Genomic DNA, 26693 nt, shown 5'->3' with positions numbered 1-26693 from the left:
CACCGGGCTTGGGGGGCACTGAGCCGCAGAAGGCCTGGTGGGAGGGAGCGTGAACCAGGCCGAAAGTCCGAAAGTCCGGCCGATGGGAGGAGAGAAGAATCCAGAAAGGGGGGGCGGGGAGGGGAAGCAAAGAGACAGAGGGAGACAGAGAGAGGACAGAGAGGGAGCGAGCGCGCGCGCGAGATGGCGCGAGTAGGCTGGCACGTGTGCACGGCGCGGGCGAAGAATCTCTTCCGTGCACAGTGCGCGGTCTAGCGCGCTGAGGACCGGGCGGAAGGACGAGGGAGGAAGGACGGCTGATGGGGGGCAGCGATGCGAAGACAAGAGACCCCCGGAGAGGGCGAGCAGGAGGACGCGGCAGGGGCGAAGCTGGGGAGTGCCGGGGGCGGGGGGCAGTGCTCGGCGGCGGGCAAGGGCCAGGAGGTCAGGGGCAGCTCGGAGGACGGGGGCGAAGGAAGGCCAGTGGCGTGACGGCTAGAGGCGGGAGGCCAGGAGTACAAGGCAGGAAGACACCATTAGGAGGAGAAAGCTCACCCTGGGCAGCCCCTGGAGGAGATCTGGAGAGAGGAAAGACCCAGGGAGAAACTGAGGCAGCCAGAGAGCTGCAGGCAAAGGCATGGTCAACGGCTTCCAAGGCCAAGCCCAAAGATGGCCGGAGCCGGGGCTGCTGGGCAAGGCTGCGGGCAGAGCTGGGAGCCAGCTGGAGTGGGGATACGGGATGGGGATGCCTAGCCCCTGCCCATGGGCCCCAGGGTTCCTGTGGGCCTGGCTGGGGCCAGGAGGATCAGGGGAAGGGTGAGAGAGGAGAGCGCGGGGAGCGAGGAGGGCCAAAAAGAGCAGCGGCAGGGGGAGGGGCAAGGCCCCCACCTGCGGGGAGCCTCCAGGGGAGGGGCTGTGTCCCTGCACCCCCAGCCTGCCTGCAACAGGGAGCCGAAGCAGCAGCGGCCACAGTTGAGGGGTCTGCCAGGCCTGCACGAAGAGGCAGACACGCGAGAGAGCCCCTAGCCCGGTGCTCCCCGCCCCTCCTTCCTCCTGGCTCCAGGCGCAGAGCCACAGACAGGGGGAAGGAAGCCAGATGCCAAGTGGAGCTGGGGTCCGCCTCTCTGGGCTTGTGGGCCTGCACGTGCCAGCCAGGAGTGTGCCCGCTGTCACTCAGGCTCCGGAGCCCTTATCTCAGGGACAAAGACAGGAAGGTCAGGCCTGGCTCGGACGGGGCCATTTCCTCCAGGCTGTGCTATCGCCAGGCAGCAGTGTCTGGGACTCGTGGGTGAGGGGGCAGGGGGAGCCCCGAGCCCCAGCTCCCCATGCCAGCTTCCCTGCCCAGCCCCTTCCGAGGCCGGCTCTGGGGACACCAGGGGACCCAAGCACTTACCGCCAAGCAGGGGAGTAGCAGGGGGGTCTCCTCAGTTCAGCGGTCCCGGGACAGTGGTGATGGGGACAAGATGGCTGTGGGGGTCATTGTCCTGAGTGGGAGGGAGACAGTTGGGGCTCGGCCCCATTCACACGGACCCGGGGGAGGAGCCGGGGCAGGGGGCAAGGGCCTGGCGGCAGGGCTCCACCACAGCTGGCAGCTTTGTCAATAGTGGCCGCGCCAAGGCAGCCCTGCCTCCACCCCAACAATGTCCCTTCTGTGCAGAGCCCAGGCCAGGGACCCACTGTTGGGTGCACTTACCCCCACCAGCGCTGCTGTGGCCAGGGGGCTCCCTGTCACTCCCTACCCCCGGAGAGATACCCCCAGGATCTGGGGACAAAGGGACAGGCTCTCCTCCAGTCAGGAAAATGGAACCCACACAGTCGGCCCCGCCCGATGCCAGCAGAGCCAGCTCCCCCGTGGCCCCCACGTCCCTGCGGAGGGCACAGGGCAGGCCACGGAGCCCCCAGGGGAGGGTCAGGGTGCTGAGCCCCTGCATGCCAGCCTCAGCCTTGGTAGCCTTGGTGCCTGGCCAGTGCCAGGCTGGCCTCAATGCCTGCCTTTGTCCAGGCTGGGGGCAGGGGAGATGCTGACAAAGGCAGCGCGTCCCGGAGAACTTCTTCCCCCACCCCCAAGCCCCCACCCCCTTGGCTGTGAATGAGACTGGCCAGAGAGCAAGTGACTGGGCAGTTCCCAGCCACTGCCACCCTTGGGACTGGCAAAGTCGTGCCAGGTACAGCATGGTGGCAGTGGGCAGTGCCAGCAGAGGATGCTGCTGGAGGGGGCTGAGGCACAGGGGGGCACCGGAGGGGGTGAGGGCATGGCTCATGGGGAACCCAGCCTTGAACTTAAGGCTTGGAATCTAGTGGCTGGCCGCCCCCCGCCCCCCAGCCCTGTCCACGGCAACACCAGCCCAGGATATGCCTGAGCCCCCAGGGAATGTGAAGGGAGTGGTGGCAGGCAGCTGCCCCCGCTGCAGCCCTCATGGGGCACCATCTGCATGCCAAGCCAGTGGAGCAGGGTCCTGGCTCGAGGCACAGGGGCCGGTGTGCTTGGGCCCGGGCCCCTGCCTTCCCCAAGGTGCCCAGCAGCAGCCAGTTCCAGGGCAAGGTGGCAGCGGCAGGGCTTGCTGCCACCTGGCTGGGCCGGTTGGGTGGCTGTGGGGGCGGGGAGCCAAGCAAGCAGTTTCCTTACCCTGTCCCTGCCAGGGCGAGGGTGGGCTTTCTCATTTGGGGGCAGAAACCAGGTTCCTACCTCCCAGCTGCAGGGCCACCCCTTCGAGGGGCACTGTGCTCCCAGACGTCAAGAGATATGGTGGCAGGGCTGGTGCTGGGACACCATGGCTTTTGCCCCATCTGGGCCAGTCAGCCCTGTGGACCTCAGGTTTCTCCTGGACCCCGCACGTCCCCAGATGGCATCTCCAACCCACTGCCCCTGCACCCTGTGTCCATGCCTGCCCCCAGCTGCTGCCTACCTGGGCGGCCGATGGCAGGGGCTGAAGAGCAGCTGACGGTGCCAGGCGTGCGTCCCAGCAGAGCCCGGGCCTCCCTCCCCACAATGCAATCGAGCCCAGCCCGACTTATGCAGCTGCCCGCCCTCCCCGCCCGCCCCTTTGCCCGACGGCCCAGGACGGGGTGCTGCTGCCCTCTGCTGGCTACGGCCGGCATGGCGGAGGGCCAGCTGTGGGCCCCTGGTGGAGCCGGTGCCAGTGAGCGGTGCCCTCCCAGCAAGTGGACAATCGGGCCATCCATGAAGTTCCTACTGAGGGGCCCGGTACAGGTGCTGTTTGGAGAGGAAGCACAGCGCTGAGAGTCTTGGCTCTCAGGGACAGAAGCCACTGCCAGGAGAGTGTCAGGAGGGGGAGTCAAGACAGGGCTGCTGAGGTTCTGGGGGGCTGCACAGAGGAAGCGGGGAGTAAGCTGACTGTGACCCAGCCAGTGCTGCCTGTGTGTGTGTGTCTTCCTGACCGCCAGGCTCAGTCTTCCATGTGAGGCCACTCGTGCCGCCTTCCGGGACAGGTAGCTGCTCCCCCGGTTCACAGGTGGGGACGTGGAGACCCAGGAAGTCAGGAAATTTGAGTGAAGTCGCAAGGCCGAGAAGTGGCGGGGCTGCGGCGGCCCGTGGCCTGGAGTCGGGCCCTGAGCCTGGCCGGCGCCGGGAGGCCTGGGAGCCGCTGCGGCCAGCCTGCAGGGGCCATGCCCCCCAGCGTGGGAGGCCGTGGGCACCTGCTGTGCCCCGGGCCTGCGTGAGCTCAGGCTCGCTCCTCTGTCCTCCTTGGGACCAGGTCTTGATACTTGACTTCTCTTTGTCGTCTTCTGCCTCCTCAGGCTCCTGCTCGCGGTGCGCTGCTCCTCCTCGTCTTTCAAAGTATTCTGGGGCCTTCGACTTCCCTTACAAGTTTCAGACCCAGCCGGTCGAGGTCCAGGACAAACGGTGGGAACGGTCTGGAAGCGACAGATGAGGGGTTTTCAGTCGCTCAAGCCTTGCGTTTCCGCACGGATGAGCGCCGCACCGGCTGGCCGCGGCTTGCCCTCCAGGTCCACCGGCGCGTGCCCTGCTGCGGCGTCACCAGGGCCGTGCTCGTCCATGCCGCCAGGGGCCCCGTCTTCTTTCAGAGTCACCTGCTGCGTGTGTTGCTGCTGACATGTCACCGGCTGGCTGCTGCGCGAGGACGTGGAGAACCGTGACTCTGGGTTCCTCTCGCGGGTCTCGGTTTCGTCTTTCACCGTCATGGCCGCCGCCAGCGAAAGCCGCGAATATCCCCGGCACCACCCCTTCGGGGGGCCTCGCGGTCCTGGTCTTGCTTCGCAGGACAGCACAGCAGGGGCCGGGCCTGGGGGAGCCTCGACGGGGCGGGGCGCTCTGGCCGCTCCAGGGGTCATGCGCTGTGGATTTTATCCAGGGCCCTTTGGGGCGCGTGGACGCCGCGGCGGGGCTTGCCGCCCCCCCCATCGGTAAAGTGTCCTCGATCGTTTTCCAACGTGAAGCCACCGTCGCTTTTTCTGCGCTAAACTGCACTTTGTCAGGGTGAAGTTTTTTCAAATACGAGTCTTCTGGATTGGCTTCCCATGGGTTGGGGGGACAGTATTTCTTGTTCTGTTTCCTGTAACAGCGCAGGTAACAGAGGGGTTGCCGCTCCCTGGAAGCAAGCTTGGGAGAATCAAATCGTCTGCAAAACCACTGAGGCTTTCCACGTTTTTGTAGTCTCCGGCCGTCCCTTCATAGATTTTAAACTACTGGTGCAATTGTGGAAATAATCGTGGGTGGGGCTCTTCAGGCTTCTTCTCGAGTCAGTCCTTTTTGGGGTAAAAATACATGACAAAGGTAGCACCTTAATCATGTAGGTGGACAGTTCAGCGGCATAATGCGCGTCGCACCTGTCTCCAAAACTTTTTCTTTTTTTTTTTTTTAACATTTATTTATTTATGCACACAAGAGCTGCGGTACAGGCCAGACGTGGTGCGGGGAGGGGATTCACCACAGAGAGAGCGGGGAGCAGAACAGGCAGACTGACTGAAATCCACTGCTGAGGGGAGCAGCGGGGAGACAGGAGAGGTCTGATGCGCCATGGGGTCAGCTCCCTGCCCAGGGATCAAACTTGTGCTGCAGTGGCTGCGGACAGCTTCACAGTGCTGCATCTTAACCCGTTGCACCATCAGGGAGGCCCCTCCAGAACTTTTTAATCTTGCAAAACTGAAACTCTGTGCCTATTAAGCCCCCCTTCTCCCGCTTCCCGAGCCCCTGGCAACCTCCATTCTACTTTCTGCTCTTATGACTTTGACTACCTCAGTTACCTCGTATGTGGGAATCATATACTATTTGCCTTTTGTGACGGGTCTCTTTCACTGGGCACAACATCCTCAAGGTGCATCCGTGTGGTGGCACATGACAAGCTCTCCTGCCTGTGAAAGGCTGAGTAACACTCCCTGGTGCCACATTTTGTTCACAAGTTCCCTGTGATGGCTACAGGGGCCGCTTCCACCTCTCGGCTACCGTGGCTGGCGCTGCTGCGGCACAGATGCACGCATAGCTCTGCCTCCGATTCTTTTGGGATCGACCCAGGAGGGATTGCTGGATCATACCACGATTTTATTTTTACATTTTGAGGGAGCTGCCATAGGTTTTCTGAGGCAGCCACACCATTGACATCCCATCAACATGGGCCAAGTCACCCAATTCCCGCGCACCTGACCCACGCGTGGCATTCCCTGGGCTTTGCGCAGTGGTGGCTGGTGCTGTGGCCGCAAGGGCACTCGCTGGGCTTCGCACTGTTGTGGTCTGGACTCCGTGGGCTGCCTTCGCAGGTGTGTCTAGTCAAGCCCTGTGTCTATTTGCGAGTTAGCTTTTTTTTTTTTTTAAAAAAAGGTTTATTTATACAAGCACTGGGTACAGTCAGAAGCGCGGGAGGTGAGAGAATTCACCAGAGCCAGAGCGGGGAGCAGAACAGGCAGAAGGACCGAAGCACACTGCTGAGGGGAGCAGCAGGTGACAGGAGAGGCCTGTGCACCATGTGGACCCTCGCCCGGCTGCCCGGGATCAAACCGGTGCTGCAGAGGCTGCGGGCAGCCCAGCGCTCAACAGCTGCGCCACCAGGGGAGGCCCAGCTTTTTTTTTTTTTTTTTTAGTTTTTTTTTTTAATAGAGGCATGTTTTTATTTATTTATTTATTTGTTTGTTTGTTTTGTTTATACATGCACTGGGTACAGTCAGAAGCGCGGGAGGGTGAGAGAATTCACCAGAGCCAGAGCGGGGAGCAGAGCAGGCAGAAGGACCGAAGGACACTGCTGAGGGGAGCAGCGGGTGGCAGGAGAGGTCTGCGCACCATGTGGGATCCTCCTCCGGTGGCCGGGGAGCAGCCGGGGATCGAACCGGCGCCGCAGAGGCCGCAGGCAGCTTCGCAACCCAGCGCTCAACCGCTGCGCCACCGGGGAGGCCCCCAGCTTTTTTTTTTTTAAGATTTATTTTTTATTTATACAATAGCAGGGGTACAGGCCAGAGGCGCGGGAGGGTGAGAGGATTCACTAGAGACAGAGCGAGGCAGACAGACCGAAAGCACTGCTGAAGAGAGCAGCAGGCACAACAAGAGAGGTCTGCCGCACCATGTGGGAATTACCTGGTCGTCCGGGAATTGAACTTGTGCTGCAGAGGCTGTGGACAGCTTCACAGCGCTGCGCTCAACCCGCTGCGCCATTGGGGTGGCCCAGTGTTTTTTTTTTTTTTTTTTTTAAGATTTTTATTTATTTATACAAGAGCTGGGGTACAGGCCAGAGGCACAGTGGGGGTGTGTGTATGAGAGGATTCACCAGAGACAGAGTGGGAAGCAGAACAAGCAGACAGACCGAAAGCACTGCTGAGGGGAGCAGCGGGGAGACAGGACAGGTCTGCCACGTTGTGTGGGTAGCTCCCTGGCTGGCTGGGAATCGAACCTGCGCTGCAGAAGCTGCGGACAACTTCACAATGCTGCGCTCAACTGCCTGCGCCACTGGGGAGGCCTGCAAGTTAGCTTGTTTAATTCTGTGTTGTCGAGTTGTGGTTCTTTCTGTAGTCTATTAGTCTCTCATCAAACATGATTTTCAACTGTTTCCTTTATTTTCTTGACTTTTCTTTCTGCAGCTATTTTTTTCCCATTCACAATCACTCTGTTGATTGTGTCCTTTGATGCACAAAATTTTTAAAAGTTTGATGTAGTTCCATTTGTCTATTTTTGGTTTGGCTGCTTTTGACATCATTTCCCCGAAGTCATTGCTAGGGCCAATGTCATGAAGATTTCCCCAGGAATTTTATACTTTCACGCCTTCTGTTTGGGTGTCTATTCTGACGTGGTTTCTCATGTGGTGTAAGGGTCTCATTTGCAACCATCCCAGGCTGGGCAGGTTCATTGTTCGTTCTCGCAGACGAAAAGATAATTTTGGAGCCTGTGGTAGATTTTTATGGCCTTTACAGCTGAGTCAGGGGCAGACCAGCTTCTTCTCCTGGCGTTTCTGTCTCCTCTCGCAGTCCTAACTGTCGCCTATCTCAGAGTGATGCAGCTCTTTCATCCCTTGCCCTCGGCACGGGTATCCCGCTCACACCCCTGCGCTCTGGGCCCAGGTGCCCATTGTGACACGGGCACGGGCAGGGCCGCAGGTGCCGGCCAGGGACGCTTGCAGTGGGAGGGCGCGAAAGCCTGACTTTTGACTCGTTTACCCCACGGGTCCAGCTTCATTCTCTTCATGAGGACCCCAACTTCCCTAGCGTTCTCTGTTGTTTGTTTTCTTTCTTGTTGTTTTCCAACAGCCTTTGTTGAAGAGATGCTCTTCCCTGCACTGAATGGCTCTGGCGCCCTTGCTGAAGATCATTTGATCACATAAGTGAGGGTTTCTCCCCGGGCTCTCTATGCTGTTCCTTCAGTCTCTTTGTCTGTCTTTATGTCAGTATCACACAGTTGAATGCCTGTGACTTTGCAATAAGTTTTGAAACCAGGAAGTGTGAGTCATCCCACATTGTTCTGCTTTTACAGAATTGTTTTGGCTCCCTGGGCTCCCTGGGGATGCCATGCGCTTCTAGGACCGACTTTTCTCTTTGAGTCAATTTTTTTTAAAGATTTATTTTGTGCATGCATGCATACAAGAAGGGGGTGTGTGTGCAGACCAGAGGTGCAGGGGGGTGGTGAGAGGATTCACCAGAGACAGAGCGGGGAACAGAACAGGCAGATTTGCTGAAATCCACTGCTGAGGGGAGCAGCAGGGAGACAGGAGAGGTCTGCTGGGTCCTGTGGTTCAGCTCCCTGGCTGGGCATCCAACTCAGGCCAGTGGCTGCCCATAGCTTCATAGTGCTGAGACTTTAACCCCTGTGCCGCCAGGAGGCCCTGAGTCAATATTTGATAGACAATGTTTTTCTAGGAACATACCCATTTTGTCTAAGTTTCAAACTTATCAGCATAAAGTCTTTGGTTTTATTTGATTATTCTGAAATTGGGTCGGTCAAACCCAGATGAAATTGCTTAATATTCAGCTGTTTTTGACAGACAGTGCTGGTTCCATCTGATTCAAGCTCATATGTGTGTAAGATCACGCTCATAGGAGCTATTTAGAGAACGAGGGCTGCACATGCGTCCCCATCATCAGCCGGAAACCAGCGCCGCCTGCGAAGTCCCTCTGTCTCCTTCCCTCCCTGAGCAGGGGCGGGCGCTGTCCTGTCCTTGCTTTTCTTTATATTTGTCCCAAATAGGACTCATCCCGAAGCGGCTTTTTAAACTTTTTTTTTTTTATTTTTTGAAAAGATTTATTACTTATGCACACAAGAGCTGGGGTACGGGCCAGAGGTGCGGGGAGTGAGAAGATTCACCAGAGACAGAGCGGGGAGCAGAACAGGCGGATCTACTGAGATCCACTGCTGAGGGGAGCAGCGGGAGACAGGAGAGGTCTGCCGCACCCTGTGGGTAGCTCCCCAGCCAGCCGGGGATGGAACTCGTGCTGCAGAGGCTGCGGACTGCTCCACAGCGCGGTGCTCAACCCGTTGCGCCACCAGGGAGGCCCAGCTTTGTAAACTTTATATCAGTGGAATCATTTCAGATATACTTTCTGTACTTTGTAGCTCTCATTGCACATGCGCACGGCTGCATGTACTTGTAGTTTATTCACTTTTATTGCCGAACACTTTCCCATCACGTGACTCTAAAATACTTCATTTGTTCTCCTGTTCGTGGACACTTGGGTCATGTCTGGCTTTTGCCTGCTTGACCCAGTGCTGCAGTGCGCCACCGGGCATGTGACGCAGGGTGATTTTGTGAGCGGGCTACCGTAGGGGTGCCTGCAAGGCGCGCAGGGCTTCAGTGCTGTCCGATGAGGCCCAGGTGCTTGCCGAAGAGCTCGCCCGGGTTCATACCCCCGCCAGCAGCGTGTTCTCCTGCCGCTGCATCTCATTCCCGACACCTGCTATTGTTAGACTTTTTCATTTCAGCCAGCTGGTGGGAGTGAAGGAGATTTCTTGCGGCTTTAACCTGCATTTCCACAGGCCCTTCTAAAACCCAGCAGAATGAAGTCTGACGTTCTGCATGAGGCCAGGTGAATAGTGTGCAGACTTTGAAGCAATCCTCCCCTGCATGACACACCACACGCCTTTCTGCTAAGATATTTGGTGCCTACAGTTCTTGGGCAAAGCAGTCCCTGCTGCCCTACTGCTGTTTGCAGAGTTTGCTCTGATCTCCTACATCACCTAGTGCTCCTCCACCTGTTTTCCAGCTTCCAGGATGTTCTCGGTGGGTGCTCCTCTTGTTTCTTGGGGTGTGTGTGTGTGTGTGTGTGTGTGTGTGTGTGTGAATTCGTTCCTCTTTCACATCTGTCGTCCCTTGACCGGCGTTCTCGCGGTGGTTTGAGAAGTAAGGACTCACCACGTGTTCAGCTCTCACATTTGACCCAAAGTCTCCATTTTGTCTGAACTCGCTGGCGTGTCTGTGGTTCTACCCTGGTTTCCTTCCTAGATGGTGTAGTCGTGCTTTCCTGCTTTTACTCTCGCCAGAGGCTCGTTTATTTCAGTAGTTCCAAAGAACCTGCTTTTGGTTTCATTGCTCTTTTTTTCCCCATTTCATGAATTATTATTATCTTGGTGATTTCCTCCGTTTTACTTTCTTTTTGTTCATTCGACTGTGTTTTTTCTGACTTCCTGAGTTTGCGGGGTGCACAGCTCAGCAGAAGCACTGCTCGGCGATACCCTGCTGTTGTCCAGTTCCAACTGAGTGTAGATTTTCATCCTCATTCTTTTTTTTTTTAAGATTTATTTATTTACACATACAAGAACTGGGGTACAGGCCAGAGGTGCGGGGGGGGGGGGGTGAGAGGATTCACCAGAGACAGAGTGGGGAGCAGAACAGGGCGATTGACTGAAATCCACTGCTGAGGGAGCAGCGGGGAGACAGGAGCGGTCTGCTGTGCCCTGTGGGTAGCTCCCTGGCCGGGGATCCAACTTGTGCTGCAGAGGCCTGCGGACAGCTTCATAGGTTGCGTCTTAACCCCCTGCGCCTCCGGGGAGACCCTCAAAGTATATTCTTAATTCAAATCTTCAAATCTCATGGGTAGACTTAATTTTCATTTCACTCTTGATTTCTGATTTTGTTCTCCTGCAATTGGAGAAGAGGAGCCATCTGACACCAACCGTTTTCGGGTTCGGCGCCCTAACTTTTCATTTCAGTAACTGGGTAAGGTGGACTTGAAATGAACGTGAAGTCTCTTGTTCTGACTGTCTGTTTATCAGACTTGTTCGAATGTCCTGAAATTCCTTCTTGTTTTATCTGCTTGAGCTCCCAATTCCAGCAAGATGGCCTAAGGCACTGTGGGGAGGTGACAAATTGGCGAGTCTTCCTCTCACGGCTGCTCTGCTCTTCACGCTGCGCTTCCACCCACGTGAATTCCTTCTTTTATCCTCACCAAGGGACCTCTTAATGCTCTCTGCCCTGAGGGCTCCTTTGCCCAGTGGTAATTCTCCCCACTAACTTCCTCTCGGGCTGGGATTCGCTGGGATGTCTCTGTCCATCTGCACCCTCGGGGCTGGCAGGCTGTGGGGGAGAACCCCTGGCCCGCTGAGTCTGCTACCTTTCCCTGGGCTGGGAACGAATCCTCACCTCCAAATGAGGTCTCTGTGCCACCCCCCAGATGGGAGACCACACCCCTGCTCTCCAGGCTGTCAACGTGACCTCCTGCCTCCCTGCTGGCCCATCCCGACCACAGATGCTCCAGACCTCAAAGGGTGTCAACACCTCACACCACCCAGGCTCACAGCAGCCACAGCCAGGGCTCTCCTGACTCCCTCCGCCCCTCCCCCCAATTCTGAGCCCCCAGACGGGTGACTTTGTCCTAATCTCTGTGTACAGCAGCCAGCGGCGTGCTCACGTGTCAGCCTTCGCCGCCCTTCTCCCGTCGCAGCTCAGATGTGCCTCTGTCACCTGCGAATCTTCTCTCTCGTCAATTGATGTATCTGTGGAGCTTTTTTGAGATGAAATTCACACAACATAAAATTACTTTTAAACTGTAAGGCCTCCCTGGTGGCGCAAGGGGTTAAGCACCGCACTGTGAAGCTGTCCGCAGCCTCTGCAGCACGAGTTCCATCCCCGGCCAGGGAGGCGGCCCACATGGCACCGCAGACCTCTCCTGCCTCCCCGCTGCTCCCCTCAGCAGTGTCTGTCAGTCCGTCGGCCTGTCCTGTCCCCCGCTCTGTCTCTGGTGAGTCCTCTCACCCCCTGCACCTTTGGCCTGTACCCCAGCTCTTGTGGGCATGAATAAATCAATCTTTAAAAAAAAATAAACTACATAACTCAGAGGCTTTAGTTCATTCAGAATATTGTGGGTTTCCAGAATATCCCATGACCCTGAAGGGAGCCTCGCCCCCACCGGTAGCCTCCATCTCCCACCTCCCAGGTCCCCTCTCTGCTGGTCTCTGCAGATTCAGGGAGGCGCCCGCACCCTGCTGTCCGTGGGGCCTCTCAGCACTGCATCTTGCTGCCTCCCCTCGACCCCCAGGGTAGGGAGCAGAACTTCATTCTTTTTCTCCCTCAACAACCTCCCACTTTTGCTTTGCCCTCGGTGGCTGGGCACTTGGCTTGTTTCCCTCCTAGGCTCCCTCGACCAGGCTGCCGCGCAGGCCTCTGTATGAGGACTTCCATGGGGGCTCCCGCTTAGCTCTCCAGGGCCTGCCTCTCTTCTCCATGGTTCCAAGCTGCTCCCAGCACAATCCTAAGGGCCCTCCAGGCAGCGTCCTTGCTGTCCTATGACCTGATCTTCCGAGGCTTTTCAAGGCCTCTGGAATGAGCCCCGGGCCTCCCTTTCCCTGTCCTTGGCCTTGATATCCTGCATCTCGCTCCGATCCACCCCTGGCCAGGAGGCCTGGAGCTTCCAGTGCCCTCGTGTGGTTGTGCCTGTGTGCTTACGGCTTCTGCACCGCCGCTTTCCTGTGGGCCTAGGGCCTTGGCTGGGCCACATCAGGCCCCTTCCCTCCCCTGTGCCCCCATCCCCTCTGTGGCTTCGTGTTTTTCCCGGGGTCTCTAGCTCCTTCCGCAGGAACTGGGCGTCGGTCCCCTCCGCCACACCCAAGCACTGGGCCTGAGTCCTGTTTGGGCACCATCATTGCTTTTGCGAAATGGAGTGGCTGAACCCACCTCCCCAACACCAGGTGGGTGGAGCAGGGATGGAAGTGATCCCCCCAGGGTCTCGGAGGGATCCCCACTCCCACCTGCTGCCCTTCCCATCGCTCCCCCACCATCAAAGACTAAGAGGCCAGAAGTAGGATGTAGTTTCCAAGAGACATCTTTACTGAGAGGACCGAGGGAGGCTCCCGGCCGAAGGCTGAGGGCCCGGAAAGGCACACGGCGGCAGCGGGGTCTCCCTCTCGGGCAGGGGCTGGCTGGGCAGAGGCAGCTCCCTGGCTGACCCCTCTTTGGCACTGAGCTGGGAACCCCGGGGCCCTCAACCCCTGGCAGTCCCAGCATCCATCTCCCTTCGGCTGGCCGGGCCCTGGTGGTGGCTGGCAGTGTAGGCTGGTGGGATGACAGGCTGGTTGGGGCAACTCCCAGGCTGGGCCACCCATGGAAGGGCCAGCGCTGGAGCTGCCTCCCTGGCTTGCGGGGGCTTGCACGTTGGCAATCAGGGCGGTTACAACAGGAATGCAATAAATTAGCTTGTAGAGGGAGGGCGACACCCCTGTCATCACTTACTGGTAAACGTGGTGTGGTTCTCTCTCCCTAGGGCTCCTCGGGGCGCCTGGCAGGGAGAGGGCGAGCCCAGGCGTCCTGGGCCCATGTGGCTGCTTCTATGGCAGGAAGGGTGGCCTATGGGTGTGGCACTAGAGGGATGGACTGGGGTCTTCAAGGGTCTGAAGAGGCAGGACCAGGGGACTTGGTCACAGGAGGGGGGCCCCACAGATGCAAGGCTCGGCACAGACTGGCTGGCGGTGTGGGGGGCTCTACCCCCACCGCTCAATGGCTCTGGTGTGGGGTCAGGATTGGGGCCACCTGAGCCCCTCTCCCCCACCACAAAGAAAATAAAGGACTCAGTTACCCTGCCCAGGTCACAGCTGTGGTGGGGGCAGGGGAGGAGCGAGAAGGGCTGGGCCTTGGGCAGGACACTCCACGTGTGCATGCCCAAGGCTGGGGCACAGGGGCAGCACGTGGCTGCAATGGGGGGCATCCTTGCAGCTCGGCCTGGGGCAGGAAGGCCTAGGAGGCAGGAAGGGCATGCGGGGTGGGCCTGGAGCAGGGTGGCAGGGGAGTGGGGTGCTGTTTCCTTCATGTGATCTGAGAGCTTGGGGGGTGGGGGTGCAGGTGAGGCTCTGTCAGGTGGTGGCAGCCCGGAGGGTGCCAGGGCCTTGGCCCAGGATCTGGCAGAGCTCCTGCAGGCGCTGCTGCATTTTGGGAATGCCCGCTAGCTGCTGCTCAAGACGCTGCTTCTCCTCAGTCAGGCTCAAGCGGGCTGCCGAGTCCAGCTTCTCAAACTTCCAGCCGCCCTCCCCGTCGAACTGTAGCAAGTGTGTGTGGTACTTCCTGGCCAGGAGAGGAGCGGGGGCGCAGAGACGAAGGCTGCTGAGCAGGAGCTGGGGACCCCTACCCTGGTTCCCCTGCCCCCTCTGCGAAGCTGGCGAGGCCTCCCAAGCCCTCCCACTCTTCCACTCCAGCGGGGCCGAGGAGAGGGCACCTACCACAGAGAGGGTCTGTGGGTGATGGAGAGCAGGGCGATGCCTGCGTCCTTGGCGGCCTGGAAGATCTTGCCTTCCACGTCGATGCTGACGGCGCTGGTGCACTCATCCAGGAGGGCATACTTGGGCCTTGGGGGCAGGGCCAAGGGGGCAAGGCTGTGGAACCTTGTGGCCGAGGTCCTGGCCTGGCCCCAGCCTTGAGCCAACCTGATCTGCTCAATTAGCCCCCTAGTCACCCAATTCCTGCCGGGTCAGGTGGGATGGGCCAGGCCTCCTAGTGCTGTGGCCTTCCCCCTTGACCAGGGAGCCCACCTGCTTTTCCACTGGCCTGCAGCGCCACCATGATGCCCCATGTTCTCTGCTTCCGGGCCGGGGCAGCAGCGCCCTGGACATGCCACTCACCTGTGGTAGAACATGCGCGCCATCCCGATTCTCTGCTTCTCGCCCCCCGACAAGACATCCTTCCAGTCGCACACAGCCTCCCAGCCTGGGCAGAGCACAAGGAGACTGTTTAATTCAGCAGGGCAAGAGGCAGCAGCAGATGGTATGGCACCGGCTGGTGAGGATGCCCTGGGTGCCCCTCTGTGTGTGGGCAGTACTTTAATACTAAAAAAAAATGAGCTATGTGGGTCTCGGGAGACCGGATCTACGCAGTTGATCAAGTTCAGACAAGGTCAGGCCGTGACCTGACACGACAGGATAGCCCGATGAAAAGGGGGGATCTGGGCACAGACACTCCGAGAGGAGATGACGTGCCAGCTCAGGGGAGATGCAGGCACCTTCAAGCCCAGGAGAGAGGCCGGGCTGCACCCCGCTCATGAGGAACCCACCCTGCCCACACCTGAATCTCGGACTCCCGGCCCCCAGAAACGGGCGGCAGCCCATTTCTACACTCCCCGGTGTGGGCGGGGCGGTGCCCACAGCCCACGTAGGCCTATGGCCTAATGGGTACTAATACAGCCATCCAACAACGTCGTCACTGGACAGCAGATGGTTCTGCCCAGCCCCAGGGAGGGAGCCTCAGTCAGAGCCACCAGGCCTGTCACCGGCTGCTGCCCACCATGCCCTACGTCCCCGAAGGCCTGGGCGCTTTGCTTTGGCTGGCACGTGGTGGCTGCCCACAGTCTCAAGTGGGAGGTCTGAGGCCTGGGTTTAGCTGGCCCTACGCAGCAGCCTGTTTGTCAGATGTCACCACTGAGACCGGATCCCAGACCCCCCAGCTCCTCCAGGCTCAGTGGGCTTTGGCACGCTGCCTGACAAACCCTGATGCAGGCCTCTTACCCCCAGCCTGTCATGTCTCCCATGGTCTATCCCAGGAGGCCACCCGCTTAGGTTCCTGTCAAAAACCTGGGTGTCCTGCCCCTCCGCTCTGCCCTCTGTCCTTGCCCTGCCTGTCTGGCTGCCCTGCCTGGCCCCTTGCGCTGTGTTCATCCTGAAATGTGAAAGTGATTTGTCACCTGCCGCCTAAAATCTGCCAAAGCTCACTCGCCCCCCATCAGGGAAAGCCCTGGCTCCCTGCCTGGCCCAGTGGGTCCTCCGTGAGTTGGACCCTCGCTGCCACCCAGCTGCAGAGCCCACAGAGGGTGAGTGTCCTCGCCGCCCGCCCCCCCCAGCCCCACCACAGCTCCCTAGCCCCTTCCCAGTGCACTCAGCCCCCAGGGCACGTGCTGACGGCCAGGCCTTCTGCAGGTGCAACTGCCCAAGGTACCCAGCACTTTGGACTCCTGGACACTGGGGCCATCGGCAGCCCCCGGGCCAGGCAGGTGTGGGGACAAGCTGGCACAGGTTGTCCAACAAGGACCAGAGCGAAGGGCGCCGTCTGCCTACCTCCCTCACGCTGCAGGATGTGTAGCAGGTGCACTGTGTCCAGGATGGCCTCTAGGTGCTGCTCGGTGTAGCCCTTGCGCCGCATGTCCTGTGCCGAGTCTGGGTAGATGACCTGGTCGCGCAGGGAGCCCACGGACATGTAGGGCCTGTGGGCAAGTCGTGTGTCCGGCGAGGGAGGCTGACCCTACTTCGCGAGGCTCTGCCACAGGCCCACCGCACGGTGCCTCTACAGCCCTCTGCTCAGGCTGCGCTCACCCCGCCGCACGCGCGGCCACCCACCCCACAACTCCATCCCCATCCGTGCACGCTGTCATGCGCCATGCGCCCCACGCCCTGCACGCTGTGTCCTGCACACTCGACACAGCCTCACATGTGGACACACATGCCGGGCGCAGCATGCACGCCCTGTGTGCACATGCCCTGGGCACGCCCCCACGCCTGCTGGCCTCTCTCAGGCTCCAAACTCTGCCTGTCCCAGGCATCAGGCTGCACGGGGGTAGAGGTGCGTGCAAGCTGGGGCTCACCTCTGAGGGATGTAGAACATGCGCTGGGGTGGTGGCTTGTAGAGCACCCCGCCGTAGGTGGGCCAGAGCCCCCCCAGGATCCGGAAGAGCGAGCTCTTGCCGCAGCCATTGGGGCCGGTGATGAGCAGATGCATGCCCTCCTCCACCTGCAGAGGCAGCAGGTGCTGGGTGGGGGCTCCCCTCCCACCACCCTGACAGTCCCATGTCCACGCTAAGGGTTGGCCATTCCCCTTCTCATGGGAAGGGGCCAAGGTCCGGGGAGGAGGGCCGGCCTCTGGAGCCCTGCCCAAGCGGCTTTGGGCCCCTGGCTGGATGCCAAGGGCTGGGCTTTGGATGCAGAGGGCTTGGCCCTGGCTTGGCCCCACCCCATTTGCACTTCGGTGACACCCTGTCCTACTGGGCTCACCTTGATGTTGAGGCTGGCCACCACCACCTCCCCGCTGGGCGTGATGATGGGGATGTTCTCACAAACAATACCCTGCTCCACGTCCACCACCTGGCCTAGAGGGAGGAAACGTGGGCAGGGCAGCAGCGGGCAGTGCTCTCTGCCTTGCGCTGGGTCCTGTGTAGCCCTCCTGCTGCCCTTCCTGGCTCCCCACCCCTAACACCATGCCAGTGCATGGTCCAGAGCCCCTGGGAGTGCAGTGGGTTGCCCCTCCCACGCTTGGCACTGTGCGCTGGGCGGGGGGTGGTAAGGCCACAGCTCTGGCCTTCGGCACCCAGGGCGGGGGTCACCCTGCCCCACAGCCCTCTGCATGGGCCGCTCTGGGGCTTGGGCTCCCGCTGTAGTTTGGAGCTTTCCCTTGCTGTCCTGTGTGGTGAGTGATCCCCTCCACTCAGGGACCACAACCCCCTCTTCTGCAAAGAGAAGCCCGGGCCAGGGCATACAGGAGTGGGGGCATGGGGAGGTGGCAGCACCAGTCAAGGCCCGGCTCTCTGGGTGGACGGGGAGGTGCCTGAGGTGGGGCCGGGGCCCAGCCCCCACGCGCCCTTACCTCGGATCTGCAGGGGCCCCTCTGCACGGACCCCTGACCCCAAGGCTCCGGCTCCCACCTGCGCGGCTTCCGGCCCCCCCGGCCTTTTGAAGCGGCAGTGGCGGACGTCCTCGAACACCCGGAACATCTCGTGCACCCGGGCAGTGTAGCCGGCCAGCTCCGTGACCTGCGGGGAGGGTGCTGCTCAGTGCCCAGCCGGGTGGGGGCAGGACTGTGCAGGCGCGGGTGCGGGTGGGGGCACGTGGGCACCTCCTTGTAGGATGACATGATCCGCTCGATGGCGTCGGCTGCAGCAGTGAGGAGGTTGCGGGCGATAGTGAAGGCTTCCGTGCGCTCGCTCACCAGCTCCTCTTCCCTCCGCTCCAAGGCGGCCTTCTTCACAGCGTCAGAGTCTGCAGGCAGTGCAGGGGGCAGGAGGGCAGAAAGTCAGCACCGAGCTGCCGGGGAGGGCAGTCTGTTGAGGGCACAGCAGGGCATGCGCGAGAGAGTGGAGACTACAGAGCTCGGAGCAGGATGCGGCACTGCCGCACGTGACAGCAGGCACGCGCAAGGACGCGCAGACCCCGGAGCTGCATGGCGCCGGAGGGCGCCTGGGCACCCGAGGCCACAGTCCAGAAAGTGGACGGGACGCCGGGGCCGGGAGGGACCCCGCGACCGGAAAGGCCCTCGCACGACAGTTCAACTTCAGGCCCGCAGCGAAGTGGCGAGCGGCGGACTCGCCCACGGGCAGAGGCTCGGAATTTTCAGGAAGCGCCAGTAAGCCCAGGACAGGCCGCTCCCTGGCCCTGGGGGCGCCGCCACCAGGGGACAGCCTTGTGCTGGCTGAGGTGGCTGGAATTCAAAACAGATGACAACAGCAAGCGTCGGGGAGGAAGCGGAGGCTGGAAACCCCCGCGCTGCTGGCAGGGCGCAGGGCGCAGGGCGCAGGCCCCGCCGCACTTCCTCCAACAGGGAGACGCGACTCCGGCAACTGCGGCCCCGGCCAGCAGGGGGCGACCGCGAGGGGCGGCGGCTCTCGGCAGGGAACACGCGGCGCAGCCTCAAGGAGGGACCAGCGGCAGGTCCCCCCACGCTGTACAGGGCGCTTCGCGGCACCGCGAGGAGCGAAAGGCTGTGCCCCTGCGGGAGGCCGAGGCTCAGACACAGAGAGGAGCTGCGAGGTGCTGGGGCTGGGGGTGACCGCGACAGGATGGGGATTCCTTCTGAGGTGTTGAGGTGCTCAGGACCCAGTGGTGATGCCTGCAAAACCTGGCCAGTGGAACGCACGTACCTGAAAAGGCTGCGCTGCATGGAGCGCTAGCGACACTGGCGCTCAGACCCCGGAGGAGCCAGCAGGCGTCCGACTGCCCTTCCCGTGGACAGCTGGCGCGGGGCCCGCTCGGCCGGCCTTCGGCACTGGCCCAGGGCTGCCACAGCCTCGAGCCTCTCGAACACAAACACCCACTGGCGAACCTCCACCGGGCGCCCCGCATCCCCCTCATTTCCCCTGCACTGCGCCGACCCCTCCTCTAGCGGGCCCCCCCTCCACCGGGTGGAAGGAAAGGTTTTGTGAAGGCAAATGTCAATCTCCAGGTGGGGGCGTCAGGGGTGGGAAAAGACTCAGGGCAGATGGTGTCTAGCGCAGCGTGGGGTGCCAGGGCACCTGGCTGCACCTCTGAGGCCTGGCCTAGAAAACCAGGGAAATGAACAGGATGGGGTGGCATTGACCCAACAGTCTAAAGTCTGAATGTGGCCCCAGGGACATGCCCCCAGCAGGCAGAAGGGACAGAACAGAGCACAGGTGCTGGGGTGTCCTGGCAACAGCTGGTACCTCCTTGGAGGCAGGACTCATTGATGCTACAGGTTCCCTTGAAGGCCAGGCAGATAAGCCAGGGTCCTGAGGGGGACACCCAGCAGCTGTGAGGGCAGGCCCTCCCCCCATCTTGGGCTTGGGCCCTGCAACCTCCAGCAGCCTCCTGAGATGCCAGAGGGCAGAGATGGGAGTCTTCCCCAAAGACAAGGCCCTGCCTCCTTCTCTACCCCCGAGCTCTCAGCCTCCTTGAAGGAGTTAGAGCCCTCACCAGCCACGGGTCCTGGGAACACAGCAGGGACAACACCGAGCCTCCACCCTCGTTGAGCTCAGTCTAAAGCAGCAAGACAGAGGGTAAAGCAGCTAGGGACACAAAGGTCTGGCTCCTGGTGGGTAGGGTGTACAGCTCAGCTAGACGAGGCGGACCCACAGGATGCCAGAGGGACAAGCATTCCTGGCAGCCAGCAGCATGTGCTACGGCCCTGAGGCAGAAGCGGGCCTGGTATTTGGGGCAGTAACAAGGAGGCCAGGAGGGTGGAAGTGGGAGGGAGCAAGGGAGACAGGAGCACCTTACCTCTTCCAAGGTAAGTGACCCTAAGGGCGCTGAGGCCCAGACAGGAGTCAGTCAAGCCAGGCCGTAACAGAGGCTCCAAAAAGCCCCAGGCCTTCAGAGGAGGCAGAGGTCTTGGGGACTGGACAGGTCATGCTGTGCCCAGAGCCAGTGGGGAGGCAAGTGGCTGCGGGCAAGGTCCTGAGGTCTGGTGTCTGCGCCTAAATCAAGGCCACCCTGTCTGTGGGCCCTCGGTGGAAAGCAACTCCCCCCCCACCCCCACCTATTCGATCCTTGTGCTTGCGGGTCACCGAGAGCGGGAACTGCTGACAGGGAGAGAAGCAAGGCCAGTTCTCAGGCTGCAACGGTCAGGCTCTCTTGCAACCTCACAAAACCCTTCCTACCAAACCACAAAAAATCTAACACCTTTTAAAGCGAGCTATTCTCGAGGGAAAGCAAGAGGGGTCCTGGCAGCAACAGGAGGGCCCCCACCCCCAACCTGGGAGAAGACAGGGAAGCTCTGGGCAGAACTGGGACTCTGGGTGCCCTGGACCAAAGGGATCTTCTAGGGTTTGCCATTGGGAGTGTGGGGTGCAAGAGTGTGGGGTTGCCCCAAGTCTAGGAACGCCTCTTCCCAAGCTGGGAAGCGAACGTGAAAATGGCCTCCGCTGGCTGATGACCACACGCTCAGGCGGGCACTAGCGGTTGCCACCCACCATGCGCGAAGACCGGCCGATGGCAGATGGAGTTTAGTCCCCCAGGACTTCCGATAGCCGCGCCGCCAGCTAGAGACCCGGAGCTGCACGATTACCTGACGCGCAGCATAAGTGTGAAGTCAGACATGGACAGAAAGAGTCTACGATTTCCACTCGAGTAAGAGAACTTCTACAAATCTCTACTTGACAGACAGTCATTTAGAACTTATAGAAAGTCGCTGGGAAAACAAGAAAAATCAGAGGCAGCCAAGCAGAATCCCAGCGAATGAGCGTGGGAGGAGGAGTGGGCAGGTGGGCAAGGGAGGGGAACGAAACAGAGGGCGGCGGTCCTGCAGGAAAGAGGCAGTCCCTGAGAAATTTCCAGAAGGATGGAAAAATCTGAATATTCCAAGACTTGAACCAACAAGTCTCAAGCAAGATAAACAGAAGCCCGCAGGTAAAGCCTGTGCAGGAGCAGTGCCCAATGCCAACGAGCCAGCCTGCGTCCCAGCAGCCCTGCGGCCAGCACCAGGGCAGGGCTGGGCACCATCCGCTCAGTTTCCCAATAGACAATGGAATAGCGGCTGCGGGCAGGCGGAGAGGCCGTCAAGTCCGTCCCCACACCCAACGAGACTTTGCTCGGGGACGAAGGGTGACAGGAGACATTTTTCAAACAAGACAATCAAGAAGTTCACACCAAGAGAGCCTGGGAGGAAGGACTTTTCAGGGATTTCTCTCTGGAGGGAAGTCACTGGGCAGTGGGAGGGTGCGGTGGGCCAAGGACTGGGTGGGCACGGGGCTGAATGACCCGCACACCCGCATGAAGCCACAGTGAGTCCAGAGGTACTTCCCCTCAGGCCTCCCCGCCTCCCTGCTGCCTCTGGGCAGTCTGCCTGGAGAAGCCGCCCTGAGCCTGGGGCTGCTGAGCAGGCAGGGCCCGGGGGTGCCCTCTGTGGCCATGGGGCTGTTCTAGGGGTGTCGAAGCCCAGGCCCAGCCTTGAGGGCCTTCCCCTGCCCTCTCACCTCCAATTTGCCGTTGGGTTGAGGACAGGGACAGATGGCCGGGCCGCACGCCCCTGGGGAAGGGGTCTGAGGTACAGTGGGTCCCAGGAGTCAGCAGAGGGGGTCCCGGGAATGTGGGGTGATGCACTCCGAGGAGGGGGAGGCAGCGAGGAGCTGCAGGACAGGATGACCGCTGGGCCTCTGTCCCCAGGGGCAGGGGGCCAACTGAGCCAGGGGCCCCCCAGAGCCTGGCACCCTGCCCGCTCCCAAGGGGCTGGCTCTCACCTGCCTCTGAATAGCCGGTGGCAGTGATGATGGGCACGGCCACCATGAGCAGGCCCGAAGCGCTCCACACGTACTTCATGAGGAACTGCTCCAGCATCACGTACCACAGGCGCTCCAGCAGGATGAGGTTGATCTGCGAGGCCAGGTCGCCGTAGCAGCGCCGCAGCAGGGCCAGCTCCACCTGCCAGGGAACATGGCAAGGCTTGCTGGTGAGAGCCGTGAGGGTGGGGCCAGCGCCCCCACCCCCGCCTTCCAATCATTGTGACAAAGACGAGAGCTGGGGGCTACGATGGAGCCACGTTTACAGGGTACCCGTCTCAATTGGGGGGGTGTCTAGAATGGCCTGATGTCCCAGAACCAGGGTGCAGCGATGAAGATGGGGCCTGCCCCTCCACCTTCTGAGGCCTACTCCTATCCTCTTTCCAGTCCCCCTCTAGTTGGGACCCTCACCCTGCCCCTGCCCCGGCGCAGCAGATGCTGGATGCGGGCTAAATAGTTGAGCCGAGAGCAGGGTCTGCCCTAAACCCAGCAACAGCGGCCCAGGAGCAAAATGGCCAGTTCTTGCCTTGGTGGGACTTGATTCCAGAGTTTCTACCTGCTGAGACCCCTCCTACCCTACTTCCCCACAGTGCCTCGGGGTTGTCTACCAGCACCTGGAGGGTGAGGGCGCGCCCCCTAATAGACAGCCTGCCTCAGGCGACGATGATGCTGCCTGCCGCCCGCGCAGCAGTGTCTTGCTCCAGTCCCCTCCCTGCGCTGGTCACAGCCTGCCCTCTCAGGATGGGGACAGGTGGGGAAGAGGCCCGTGCACGGCCTGGAGGAGAGATGGCAGCAGCAGTGGTGGGGGGGCGCAGCTCGCAGGGTCAGCTTTCCCGGCTCAGTACGGGGGTGCGTATCCCTGCCTACCCCACCGACTGACCACAGGGCCCGGCCCAGCAAGGTTCCCTTTGACAAGCGCTTTCACACCCACTCCCCACCTGCGTGTCCCCATGTGTGACCATGGGTAATCTGCCCAGTTCACACAGCCTGGGGCAGCAAGAGGGGTGGAATTCAGAGCACACTGGCAGGCCATTAGGAGAAGCAGATTCTCGTAAGCGATGCTGTGACTTACTAAGCAAGGTTTACCTGGGTCTCAAGTCAACAAGAGCTTGCGCGCACACGGGCATGTGTACCTGTACGTGTGTGCAGGCATGCACATCTAAACAAGCCCGCTGAAATCCCTATCTGCCCTCCTGCTGGGCGGTCACCTCTGACCCGACCTGTTATCTGACCCTGGCTCAGTATGCCTGGGGGCAGCAGCCAAGGGACTGGGGGGGGGGCACATGCCTGCCCAGCAAGGGCGATAGGTCCGCTGTGGTGGGCTGCCCCCGACACTGCTTTCCAGTCCTCTGGCCTCACACACGTGGGCCCTCCTCCTGGAGCAGCACATCCTCCCAGTGAGCGTGAATTCCTGAAAGTGGTCCCAAGGGAGAGCCATCAACTCCTCCCTGCTCCTGCAAAGCTTGGCCTGGCCTCAGGGCCAATCTCCCCGCGCCCCATCTCCTATGCTAATGCCAGCACAACTGCTCCTAGCACCCTCGAGATCCCGACTCACGACTCACGCTGGGAGCCGGCAGCAGTGCCAGCAGGTGCGGACAGTGTAGCTGCGGGTAATGTGCCAAGCACCTCACCTAAGGCCAAGGAGGCTTGCCCCGGTCCTGTGGCCCAGCGTGCTGAGAGGTAAGGAGGGGGCTGCAGCTGCCAACAGGCCGCCGGCTCAGAACCTGGTACACTCCCACAGTTCAGAGACAAGCCTTTCAAAATCAGGCAGAGGCTTGCTCCTCTGCCCAGTGCACAGCCAATGACACAGGGTCCCAGGCCTGAGGCCACCTGACCCAGGGAGGACACACAGGCCTTCAGGAGATGGATGCCATTGCGCCCCTCCCCCACCCAGGCCTCAGAACCGAAACCAGAGTCACCTCCCAGCGCGCAGGGCCGGAGGCAGCTGCAACCCCAGGCACAAGGAAGGGGAGGGGCTGAGGCGAGATAAAGGGAGGACTGGCCTGCAGTGACCTTTTCCCAGCACAGGCAGGCCCAGGCCCACCAGGAGCCGCATGCCTGGGGCCCAGGAGGAAGGGCGGCCACACTGTGGCAGGGTGGCCAGGAAGTGTGTCCGCCCAGGTGGCGGCCCAAGCCTGCTTCAGGGCTGTGGCCAAGCCGGCAGTCAGGTGGGCCCCAGGGCTCAGGCTGAGGAGGCCTTGACCCCGGAGCTCTGCCGCTGCCGCTGCTGCTTGCGGCCGCCTCCCTGGTTGTTGCTCGTTAACCTCCGCTTGGGCTGAGTCATGCCCATAATGCCCGCCTGCCCAGCCGGGCTGGACGCCGGCTTTCAAAGGGCCTGGGGGGCGGGCCCAGGAGGGGCTGGGTGGCAGGCCATGTCCCACTGCCCCTGCTCCCATGTGGCAGGAGCCCCTCCCGGCTGGCTGGAGAAATGGGGTGGGCCAGCAGTCTCAAACCGCTAGGATCCACAGCTCTGAGGCCGGGACCAGCTCCTCATGGAGGAGGAGAGGAAGCAGAAGTGGCCTGGAGCAAGCAGGCCACTGGCCCAGGCCTATCCCCGCCCAGCCTTCCTGCTTCTCCATTTCTGTGCTCAAGTCCCTGCTACCCCAGGCCCTGGCCACCCCCAGACCTCTCTCCCGTGACCTGCCCACCCTCTGGCACTAGCCCCAACCAGCCCTGGGCCTTCCCTGATGGTCACGGCCTTCCAGCCCCACGCTTTCTTCCAGGCCCTGCACCATGACCTGCCCCACCTCATGGCCCCCATAGAAGGCGATCTCCTCTGAGTTGGCCACCACACGAGAGTGCATGTAGCGCAGCTCCCCCTTCCTCCGTGCCTCCTCTGCCACCAGCTCCCCAAACTTGGGTGAGAAGGCTCGCAGCACGTTGGCTGTGAGGAACACCACAAGGCCAGCGATGGCCGAGGGCCAGGCTGTGCCGGCCCCACGGGAGCGGGCCGCCCGAATCAAGGTGTAAGCAGTCACGGCCACGTCCAGGAGCGGCTTGGTCAGGTTGGAGTAGAGGTGGGCCACGGAGGCTGCAAAGGTCACCATGTCGTCGGTCAGGGACTGGTCAGGGTTGCGAAGGCGCCCGTCCATGTTGCTGACTCGGTAGTAGGTCTGCTGGGAAAAGTAGAGACCGTAGGCATGGGCCACTAGACGGCTGCGGAAGGACAAGGCCAGCTGGCCCTCCAAGTAGCGGATGGCACTGTTGATGAAGGTGGCAGGCAGCGCGATGAGGAGCCACTGCAGGAGCTGCCAGCCGAAGGCCCCTGGGTCCTTGCGCACAATGCAGCGGGCCAGCCGGCCGTCCAGGCGGGCCACGTACACGGACAGGAAAGTCCGGCTCACCAGCGCGGCAGAGTGCAGTGCGAGCAGCCCCGTCTCCCGGCACAGGATCCTGGGGAAGAGCAGCCGCAGGAGCCACAAGAGTCGCTGCAAGAACACCCGGTTCACGCCTGCCTTGGCAGTGGTGGTGGCAGCGGAGGTCCCGGAGGCCTCCTGCGTGGACACTCCTGTGGTCCCTGGCCCCTGAGGGCCCCTCGCTGGAGCCAGGCACTGCCGTACCAAGGGGTAGATTTTGTGGGCTCCATAGGCCGTGAGGGCCAGGATCACTGCTGTGCGCTTCAGCGTGGTCACGCGAGAGGACCGGGGGGTGGAGAGCACCGGCATGTCCCCTGGGCTGGACGCACTGGGCTGGCACCGGTGCCTGAGGCAGCCGGCGAGGCTGGTGGCGGCTGCTCTGACCCCAGGCTTGTTGTCTAGGCAACTAGAAAACTGGTCTTGGTCCCTGGGACTGCCGCTCTCGGCCAGCGGGGCGGTGCTGGGGCCCCTGGTGCGGTGAGCTCAGGGCCCTCCAGGGTCGCGGCCTCTTCGGGGCTGCCGAGGCCGAGGCACTTGTCAGTCCCCTGGCCCTGGGGTCAGGGCCTCGAGAGGGCCCGGGCAGAGAGGGCGTCTCTTCCTCTCACCTCTCCTCCTCCTCCTCCTCCTGCCCCGGGGGCGCCCCTTCCCGGGGCACCAGGCGCGTCCGTCCGCTCCACAGCCCGGCCGAAGCGACAGTGACTCCGCCACCCGCCTGGAGTCCCCACCCACCCACCCTCCTCAGGGGCGAGCCGGGGGAAGGGGAGGAGGCGGAGGTGGGGCGGGAGGCGGAGCCGGGCGCTGGCCGGCCCCACCCCGTTCTCGCCCCGCGCTCGGGCCCTGCCCCTTCCCCTACCACAGAGACGCACAGAGCGCGGGCTAGACGAGCGGCCGTGGCCTTGCCCCCTGGGGCCCGCCCCGCCCCTGCGCGCTCCGGGCGCCGCCGCCAGGCCCCTCGGGCGCCGCGCCCGCCCGCGTCCTGGGCGTCGGGGCCGGGCCCGGCGGGGCGGGCGGGGCCGGGGGCGGGGCCGGACCTGCGGGCGCTTCCGGCTTCCGGCCGCGGGGGAAGGGGCGGGGCTTGCGCGGCGGTGGGAGAGTCGAGCAGTGTCTGCCGCGGGGCGTGCGCGCTGACTGTGAGAAACTCGGTGAGCGCCGCGGCCGCTCGGCCCGACTCCGGGCCCGGGGCCCTCGACCCGGGGGGCGGCGGGCGGCACGGAGAGGGCCGAGGCTCGGGGGCCGAAGTGGGTGGGCGGGGGTGGCGGGGGGGGGCCGGACGCCGGGCCTCTCTCCTGCGGGGCGGGCGCCGTGGCCAACCGGGGCTGCCGGGAGGGGCTCTTCTGGCTTCCGAGGAGACGACTTCTGGAACTTTCTCTGAAAGGGGCCCTGGTGACGAGCTGAGTGGAGACCAGTGTTTGCTCTTGGTCCGGCTCCTGCCCTCCGGGAGTGGCCCTGTGAGCTTCCCGAGGCCCCCAGCCCTCCGCCCCGTCAGCGACGGGAGAGAGGGCCCCTTGGCCGGGCTGCCGCCCCGGAGCCCGGCGCCTGCTCTCCGAGGGGCCCCGCTGG

At 61.8% G+C, this 26693-nt stretch overlaps 1 protein-coding gene across 1 annotated transcript; it reads right to left on the bottom strand.

Moving 5' to 3' along the window:
- Positions 1–13711: 13711 nt before the first annotated feature.
- On the bottom strand, positions 13712–25442 carry ABCD1 (ATP binding cassette subfamily D member 1; the record flags this gene model as incomplete). Its single annotated transcript, XM_084258730.1, has 10 exons — positions 13712–13919; positions 14075–14200; positions 14474–14558; positions 15899–16044; positions 16423–16568; positions 16829–16923; positions 17418–17583; positions 17667–17809; positions 21739–21919; positions 24525–25442. 10 exons carry the CDS (start codon positions 25440–25442, stop codon positions 13712–13714), a joined length of 2214 nt encoding a protein of 737 aa, XP_084114856.1.
- Between the last annotated feature and the right edge of the window lie 1251 nt (positions 25443–26693).

Source organism: Talpa europaea (assembly GCF_964194135.1).
Source record: "Talpa europaea genome assembly, chromosome: X".
Taxonomy (NCBI): domain Eukaryota; kingdom Metazoa; phylum Chordata; class Mammalia; order Eulipotyphla; family Talpidae; genus Talpa; species Talpa europaea.
This window is presented reverse-complemented; position numbering and strand designations above follow the sequence as displayed.